The 9823-nt window shown below is 33.7% G+C and overlaps 1 protein-coding gene across 1 annotated transcript; it reads left to right on the top strand.

Annotated features, from left to right (window-relative positions):
* Positions 1-240: 240 nt before the first annotated feature.
* Positions 241-4691, top strand: LOC142355509 (apolipoprotein D-like). Its single transcript, XM_075407642.1, has 3 exons — positions 241-585; positions 3459-3589; positions 4016-4691. Exons 1-3 carry the CDS (start codon positions 333-335, stop codon positions 4268-4270), a joined length of 639 nt encoding a protein of 212 aa, XP_075263757.1. The 5' UTR covers positions 241-332; the 3' UTR covers positions 4271-4691.
* The last annotated feature ends 5132 nt before the right edge of the window (positions 4692-9823 follow it).

The following is a 9823-nucleotide window of genomic DNA, read 5'->3' as shown; positions in this document are numbered from 1 at the left end:
TTCAGGCATAGCATTTAGAGAAACAATCGTGGCTGCTTTGCTTTTGAAACACAATCAATACAAAACAACGTCCGGTCAACTGCTTTTCTTCATTAAGTAAATTGCTTGTCAAATGTGCTAAAACCATCAAAATGCTTAAAATTCTTGAATTATGTGCTGCTTATATTTTGGTGATTAAAGTACAAAGATGTCAATAAATTTCAACTATTGTTTGTTAATTCAAACTATCAGGAAGTGGAATCAAAGTTCAAAAGTTTTGAACTGAATTTCGGTTGGCAAATCAAATAAAGAACAGTTCTGTCAAAACGAAAATATTTAGAGTAGCTTCAATCATGTCGTTGCTTCTCAAACTCTTCTTTGCTTCTCATGCCTTGCTATCAACAGCAATTGCAATTGGACGCGAAGGTGTTAGAGGAGAGGGGGCAATCCACGTGGGACCCTGTCCAGATATCAGTGACAAGATAGTGTCTCTGCCCAACTTGGCAGACTACATGGGAAAATGGTATGAGATAGAAAGACTTGAGAACTTCGAAGCAGGTCAGGAGTGTGTGTTTGCTGAGTATACGCTGGAAAACGGGCCTCAAGGTTTGTTCTACTACAAGTAGTGAGTAGCCGGTATCTTATGATGCTTAAAGGGTCTTTTTTGTGCTTCGCGCAGAGATGCAACCTGATCGCCAAAAAAGCTAAAATTTATTTTTTAAAATTTTAAGATGATATATTGAAGTCTGAGATCGTGATAGAACACTGAGAATAAAGATGAGCGAAAACCGTTGTTGACGAAAATCTATTCCGCAAAGTAAACTTTATCGAATTTGTACATGTCTAGTACTGAATCATACTTGGAGTTCGCTACGGGGTCCAAAAAGAGTCTCAATGATAATTTTCATTAATAAATAGTTTATCCTCTTTTCAGTCTCCTCTAAATAGCTTTACAATGCGTACTATAATGACTTCGACATTATATTATAGTGAGGTTATTTTCATCGTTTTTATTATAAGGCTGAGTTGGTTAGTGATAGCAACACAGAGCCAGGAAAGTCTACTTCGTGTGCATAACTGATAATATAATTTAATTTATAAACACTTAACCCTTTATCATTTACCCTTAATGCCGTAAAATTAGCCCTCCTTTGGTCTACCTGAATTCCGTTGTTCCTTCAGCGGACCATTGATCTTCTTTGATTGCGACCAAGTGGACAAAAGAAATAGCAAAAAACGGCCTACATTAATAGCAAAAAACAAGAGGAGAATATTTTCTGTTTTCCTCCGACGCATTGATTCACTTCTTCATTTTTTTGCTGTTAATAATAGAGGAGAAATCAGAAATAAAAACAGCGTGAAGAAACATTACGCCGCAGAGGTGTACCCAAATCGTCACGGGCAAACTTTCCTGACCTGTGTATCTCTTGTTCGTTTTTCCTATGTTAACACATTGAAAATGCAGCAATATTCCGAGAAACAAACACCTTAACAAAAACAAGCAAAAATGAAGGGAATTGCGCAACCCATGTTCGCAAAAGTGTTAAAATGCTGATAGCGAATTTGAGTTACCATTAATGTATCCTATTTTTCGCGCGCTACGTATTACGAATCTGCTTGATTTATGTATTTTTTTTCGCACTCAAGGTAAATCGCACTGAATGTATCTAATATTCGCACTGAATGTATCTATAATCCACAATTAAGCCTTATTTAATGCGCAATTATGAATTGATAGAAAATAAGTGATTAAAATTGGTTCACAGGTTGAAAATAAAACATATATTATTTAAATTTCTTACAATGTTTTTGTTTGTTGTGAGTTGTGGGTCGGGAAAGGGAATTATCACCACCCTTTTATAAGGATTTTTATAGAAAGTTCCACAAGTGAAATTGTTTCACACCAATTTATTTTGGGGGTGATGGAGAATGAAAATACCATCAGCTGATACTCTTAATTGTTGCCTCCTTATTTCTTCATGATTTGTAAGGCTTTTATTTGTTTTCAAGCATCCTTGCTGTGAGATAATTTTTTTAAAGTTTGACAAATAATTTAATTTCCGAAAACCTTCAGTATGAAATTTTTCTTCTTTATGATCTATGTTTGAATTGGCTGTTTCAGAAAACAACCTAGCAATTAGGTAAAATTTTCTATTTGTAAAACGAAGGTTTGTGTTGTTCCAGCTTTTTAATTCCTCTCATTTGTTCATTACAAGCTAAGATTGGAAAGATGGAAATTTCGGTAAAAAATCACATATGAATTGATTGCTGTTTTTTTCGCTAAATTGGATTACATGAGTGATTTGCATTTGAATTCAAGAAATGAATCGTTAAATTGAGTTTGTTTAAAGTTTTTGCGTCTGTTTACAGTTTTACAGGTGTCCAGCATTTTTTCTCTGAAAAATCCGCCAATTCTGCATCTGTTTTGGATGTCCATTTTTTTCTGAAAAATCCCTTCATTGCTGGACTGCTTTTTGTGTCTTTCTACAGGTTCACAAGGGTCCATTTTTTTGCGACTATTTACAGATTTACAAGTGTATGTCAGTTTTTTGCGTCTATTTACTGGTTTACAAGTGTCTAATAACTTTAAAGATTCCGTCCTGGTGGTGTATCTGCTGCCATGGTACTGGAAAGGAAAAAACGTATATCAATTATTAAACGAATTTCATCAAAAAACAACAAAAACCAAAATTTTCGACAAATATTTTGTCGCGTCATTAATTCTATCTTTTAATCATTATAAGGGCTTCAAATCACTTTTGCATGCACTATTAATATAGCTTTAACTTACTTTTGCATGCTCAAACGCTCGCTTTTAGTTAGGCTCAATTGGGAATCAGAGACAAAAGCATTGCGAAAAATAGATACCTAAAATTAGCGGAGACGTGCTACCAGACTTGTCACATATTTTACAAATTTCAAGTGTCTCAATTATGCAAAAATGGCGTAGCACTTTTTGCAAAAAATAAGATACAAGGCTTGTCACCTATATTCGTTCATTTGGTGTATCGTTTTTCGCGCAATTTTTCCTAAGGTGGAAATTTTGGGGTATACCTCTGCGTCTTAATGAAAAAGAATAGCGTTTAAAACCAGCTTTATGAGAACTATTTGAGAGCAGCTCCAAGATTATCCAAGATAACCTTTTTGTGACTTTTAATTGAATAAAATGCTTCAATCTGTTTAAACAGTAAAAGACGTTGACCTTGGAATCTTCTAATGCGAATCAGGCACCCAATTCATCCCAGTCATCAAACAATAACCTTCAAAAAGTTGTGCACTACTCCAGTAATTAGCTTAAGGTTCTCCAATTTCTTTAATAATTGCTTAAAACCCAAATTTTTTCTTCGAGATTTTGGTCTTTTAATGCAGTTAGGTACCAATAAGGCTTTTTTATTTCATGACTAACGCGTTTATAATTGCTCTCGTGAAAACCGAGACTAATTCGATCAAATTGATCACATTGTGTGCCATGTTTTTAGGACAGTACGTGCAGGTGAACAACACAGGGTACGAAAATGGACACTATTCGGGGGGTATCGGAATGGCCATACAGCCATACCCTCCTCTGGCAGCTCTCCTGGTCTCCTTCACTGGATACCCCTCTGCCAAGGTACAGAATTAGTCACACTTCTTTTCTAATCGCATTGAGTCCCGGGACTATTTTGGACGCGAGGTTCACATCTGTTGCAAGTACGGATCCAGAAGTGTCAGTCTTACTTTGGTCTGGATCTCAGGGATTGTCACACTTACCAGAACCCCACTCGCTTCAATCATGGGTCGAGGATAGGTTTCCGGAATATTCTTTTCATATCCTTTTTTCATTGACTCTGATTGCAATTTACATTATTTTCACACGAATTTGCTGAAGTTTTTCCAGTTTATGTTTTGAAGATGATAATGGCGATGGTTTAAATGCCTTGATGTCTCTCGATCAGGGCCTTTTAGCTCCGTTTTCCAACTTCAAATGTTACTCTTTTTCCAGCATTTGTTGACTCGACTGGCTCGGTTGAATTAATTTTTACTTCTATGGTTTTAGGAGAAAAAACCCAATTACAACTTGATCTCCCTTGACACTTCATCTTACGCTCTGATCTACGACTGTGTCGACGTACTCGGGGTGGGGTATGAGTACGCCTGGATTCTAGCTAGGGAGAAAAGCCTCCCAACGGAAATCGAATCCTCCCTCAGGGCCAACTTGACTGCTATTGGAGTGGATCTTAGCAAAATGCACATTACTAATCAATCACCCGATTATTGCCCACAAGTCGAGAAAGAAATGGTAGTCTTTTGATGGCGTTGACATGTAAAGACATTAGATATGAAAACAGAAGTACAGATGAAACGTTTAAATTGTTCAATAAAAATATATATTCTTGCTAACGCACATCTAATATGTCTCATTGTAAAGCGAACTTCTCTGTGAAGTCTCAGCGCCTTACCCCCAATGTACCACAATAGAATCAATCCCTAATCTATTGCGCTATAATCTGGTCCTCAACTTACATGCAAGCCATTTAAAACGATTCTCCAGCAAATTATCTGGTGGGAATAACAGGTCGACAATGAGATGCAATGTTAGAAATTACGTTTCATTCAGAGTTTCTATTTTTGAAAACAATTAAGTTCACGGTTATTAATGTCATCAGATATCACCTGAAATCACTGAAATTTTCAATTATATCTCCGTAGGAAGCAATTGAGACATACCAGAATCCAATCTTCAATTGTGCAAAAGTTTAAAGCCAATGGGACTGACGATTATTGTTATAAACCAAAAAGAAAACAAAAATCCTCTAAAATGTACAAATATATTAAAATCTCAAACATTTTATGAAGTCTCTCATTAAAATAGTAAAAAAGCCGATGAACGAAAGTTTGAAGCTAAAACTGTTACAGGGATTAATTTACAGCTCATTACAAACGGGTTGTGACCTGCGTTTACAAAGACTGAAGAACAATTTGACCAAAAAACTATTTTAAAAAATGACAAGCTGAAAAACCCAAATTTGTTTTGGAAACAAATAATTCCAAAAACCATAACATGTTTAATATTTCAACATTAAGCGATGGATTAAGTTGCAACACCTCAGGAAAGTAATTGGGCCTATTAATAATGAGACCACGCCCCGACCCCAAAAAATATCATATACATAACAAACATACGAAGAAACCAAAACTTCAAACAATTTTACGACATCACACTATTCAAGGCACTATACTTCTAAGATGTTACCCACAAGAACTCTGAATCACCTATCATCAACGAAACTTCCCTATAAAAGGACAGCGTAGACACGACAACAAAAAGAAACCGAAAATTGAACAGTAGTTATAATCTCGAAATTTTATTTTTGAAAACAAATAGTCGACGAAATCAGTCACAACGTATAACAATGCAAAGGAAAAAAGTGAATGAATTATCAAACTATATTGAGACTTGTAATTGGTGAGATTGAGTCACATGGTGACCAGATTGAAAGCAAAAAAGTCATTAAAACAAACAGCTATAAACTGAAATCTTTATCTAGGTGGAGTTATACGCCTTGGGGAAGCAATTGCGACCTATAGTTATCAGGTTTATGACGGTAAATAAAAAAAAGAAAGACAGACATAGGAAAAGCGACAAAATATCCACAAAATTTTGCGAGATACTTTGGTCTCTGCCAAAAAAGCATAAACTATTCAACAAAAACAATTAATATATACAGATAGGCGTTTTTCCAACGTTGTTAAATATTCCTACAATGCTTTCTTTCAATTAGATATGCCAACAATGTGATAATTCGAGAAGGAAAAGAAACGGATTCTTAAAAAATGCAATTATGCTCAAAAAAAAATTGAAAAAAAAAAAGATTTTTTGAAAACGCTTAGTATCAAGACGAGGAAAACATAAATTGAATTTAAGACCGTATCCAACCAAAATGTATTACTCACACAGAAATGGTTTTCGCCCGTTTTTACTGAGGCTGCGCCCGAAGCTGAGAGATGTAAGATAAAATAGTGGCAAAGTTCAAAAAATCACCGATCTTTTCTTAAAACAAATACATTCAAAGTCATAAGAGACATTAGATTACTGAAAAATTGTCTAAGTTCATCTATAGCTCCTGAATAATTAACCGTATCTTTGATTGGGGACACTAAGTTGTTGGGCTACAAAAAGTATAACAAAAGAAAGCAAAACTCAAGAAATCTATAAAACTTTTACGAAAACAATTGGTCAAAGCCATAAAAACCCTGAGCTTAACTCTAAAACCATATTATAATTTCGTTAGACATCTTTTTTGCAAATAGTATCTGTCATTAATTGAGCCCTAATTTGAGATTCTTGTCAGTATGTTACATAAAAACATTTATATAGCGGAAATGCTTTGAAAAAAAGGTCGCGCGCCCTTTAAATCTAAAATTTTTTTTATCGTAAGGATCCACGGTGAGATCAAGATCAACCCAGATTTTGCTGCGCTTCTAACAAAACATTCAATTGTTCAAATTGTTGCGAAATAGATTAATTTTCATAAAACATTTTCAGTTTGTCAAAAAATAAATGATGCTTTTTTTTTTTAATTATTGAGTTTAAGTTTGCAAAAAACTTGCAAAATTATAATCCAGAAGACTCATAAAGCCAGCGGGATTGCAAGTAGCTCCTTTCTGAGCCTAATAAATTTTCGATTTCAGTTTTAGGGTGTCTACTTCCAGCAAATTTAAAGCAAGTGGGCTAAAAAAAGCAAATGTGGTCCTATTTTTCTCAAAAACATTCTGATTTTTGAAAAATTTAGCATAAATTCTAGCCAAAAAACTCGGATCGAACAACTCAGCAACCCTCTTTTATCCTTAGAGAGGAAATAAAAAGCAGTACAGTTATCAAATTTTACATTTTTTCAAGCAAAAATGACAAAAATTTGGTCAAAAATACTGAAAATGTGAATAAAAACATCAATTATTCTCAAAACTTTAAACCTCCATAACTCCCTATAAAAAGCGAAAAATGAAAAAATCTTTTTAATTTTTTACACTACGCTGGACTGGCTTTCTAATGATGCCACGCACAACTCTCTACGCTGATTATATCGATCGGCCGAAATTGACTGAACAAAAAAAAACCCATTCGAGTATATAGTTCCTCCCTCCCCACTAAAGTGGGGGTCAGAACAAAATAAATTTTTATGAGGCCATTAATTCGGTCAAATAAACATTGAGTGATGTACCTTGTGTTTCTTGATATAAACACGACTATGCGTTTATAGGGGCTGTCACTTTCTTTTTGAGGTCATCTCTTTTGCAGAGAGAAATTTCAATTTTAAACGGCCATTTTTCTTTCTGATACGTTTATAATTTTGCCCATTCAAGCCCATTTTTATGTGAAGTTACACAAGAAGATGAACTATTTGCTCAACAAATTCTGTAATTATTGTTCCGACCCTTTTGTGGGGGGAGGAACTATATACTCAAATGGTTTTTTTTGTTCAGTCAATTTTGACCGGTCAATATATTCATCGTAGAGAAATGTGAGTGGTATCATTAAAAAGCTGTTCCAGCGTAGAATTCAAAATCAAAAAGATTTTTTTGAATTTCGTTTTTTTTCGAGGAGTTATGGAGGATTGAAGTTTTGTGTGAACACGGGATATTTGGCATGATTTTGTTCACTTTTAGTATAACTTTTCTTCAAATTAAGATATTTTCTATAAAAATAGTATTTCAAATTTTTATTTCATGCCACAAAATGAACCAATTGTGTGTTCCTAATAGTCTGAAGGCAATAGAAAGATTTATTCCGGTCTCATATGTAAGTTCGCTATAAAAAAAATCGAATTCTGTTTGAGAGCTCTTTTTTTTAGAAAACTTTTCAGTTTTTTTTTGTTTTTCTTAGGTCACCTAGAGACTGGTTACTTTTCATATCAAGGTTCCGTTAACGATAAACCTCATTCACAGTCAAATCAATCCCAATGAACAGAAAAACTCGTTTTCAAGGAATTGCTCATCTTTTTTTTGGCTTCGACACTGAGTTTTCATAATTTTAAATGAAAATTTGATTTTCTTTTTGAGGAATTACTAATATATTGGAACAATTTTACATTAACTCGTTTTCTAAAAGTGCAATACGTTTCGTATTGGGAATTAAGTTAACCTTTCTATTGCTTTGAGTGGACAGCTAATGGCTGTTAAGACTTTAAGAATAATTTTTTGAAAGCTTTTTTTGAAATTTAACCAATATTGAACTTATTTTCGTGAACTGTAAGTCAGTCTCAGTAACGAAAGGACCTTCATCCTCCTACGCAACCAAAATTTATCTGGTTAGCGGTTTTATCTACGAACTATTGGTTCCATGACTTCAATGACTAGATTTCAAAAACTATTTTTTTAGACTTTTGGATTATTTCGTATTATTGGTTACTTTTGAACTCTTATCACATTAACCAAATATTGATAGCAACCATTGGCTTAACAGAGACGTTCAATGGATCACAGATGAAGTTTTAAAAGAAAAAATTATGTATTAAATGGCTCCGACAAAATCTTCTCGCATTTTCCTACTGAATTTTTGGGTTTTGCCTGATTTGCTGTTGTTTTCATAGACAAAAGACTTATTGTGATCCTTTATTGATTAACCATGCTTTAAACATATCTTTTTCTGCCCATCGGGGCATAATGGAGTGCTTTTATTGACTTACGTTGAAAGCTATTGAATTTAATGGCTTTTAAGTACTTAAAAACAATTTTTCGAATTTTTTTAAACATTAACCAATCTTAAACTGTTTTCCTGAACTGTTAGTCAGTATTTTGAAGAACCCCTTCTTGTATACTTCATACAAGATTAATCTGATTTAAGGTTTATCTTCTACCTAATAGTTTTAAGACTTCAATTCCACGTGTTTTCAAAATTTTTTAGTTTTTTGATACTTTAATTATTTTTCGTTCCTTTTGAAATCTTATCACATTATTCTAATACTGATAGTTCCCAACGGTTTAGGGAAGACGTTAAATGGATCATAGATAAATTTTCAGAGCAGAGCTTATGATTTAAATTGCTTCGACACTTTCTTCAGGATTTTTTCTACTGAATTTTTCGTTTTTGCCTGTGTTTGTTGTTGTTTGCATAGTCAATGACGTGTTGTAATAGTTTATTGGTGAAATATCAATGGCCAACAACTTTTTCGTCCCATCAAGGTACGTTTTTACTGGCTTTAGCGTATTTACTGGCTTCCGTTGAAAGCTATTGAATTTTATGGCGTTGATACTACTAGTTTTCTCAAAAATTTTGTGGTTCTAATGTATTTGTTCATTTTTGTTGATTTTTTGAAGTTAATTTGTTCAAAAAGAAGAACACAATTACTGTTAAAAAAGTTCTTTGAAACCAGAAAAGGTTTTATTGAAAAGTTCGCTTTTTAATGCCTTCGACAATTTTATCGCTCAATTTTTTTCATGATTTTGCTGTTTTTTTCTTGTTTTGTGTTCTTTAGGTAGCCTTAAACTGCTGACCAGTCTAACAAGCTTGTAATGGAAGATGGAATGAATGATTGTACCCGAAGCAATCAGTTTACAGTGAATAGTTTTAAAGTTTATGATATACAATTTTCATTTTTTTTTTCAAATTTTTCAGTTTTTGTTGTTCTTTTCGTCAACTTGTAACTTATTTCCATCAATGAGAGGTCCCGTCCATTTTCATGTATTTCACAAAATAACATATCTAATTATTTGATTTGTCACTGACGTTTTGTTTGTTGGACAATATGCGTTTTTATAAACATTTTTTGGTGGTCAGTTTCTTTTTCTCTTCTTTCAACACAATCGCGTAAAAACAGATCCCAATGGTTTTCAAATGTGGCCCAGGTAAACTTAGTTAATATCT

Source organism: Convolutriloba macropyga, unplaced genomic scaffold (assembly GCF_964194025.1).
Source record: "Convolutriloba macropyga unplaced genomic scaffold, txConMacr16.3 SCAFFOLD_6334, whole genome shotgun sequence".
NCBI classification, from domain to species: Eukaryota; Metazoa; Xenacoelomorpha; order Acoela; family Convolutidae; genus Convolutriloba; species Convolutriloba macropyga.
This window is presented reverse-complemented; position numbering and strand designations above follow the sequence as displayed.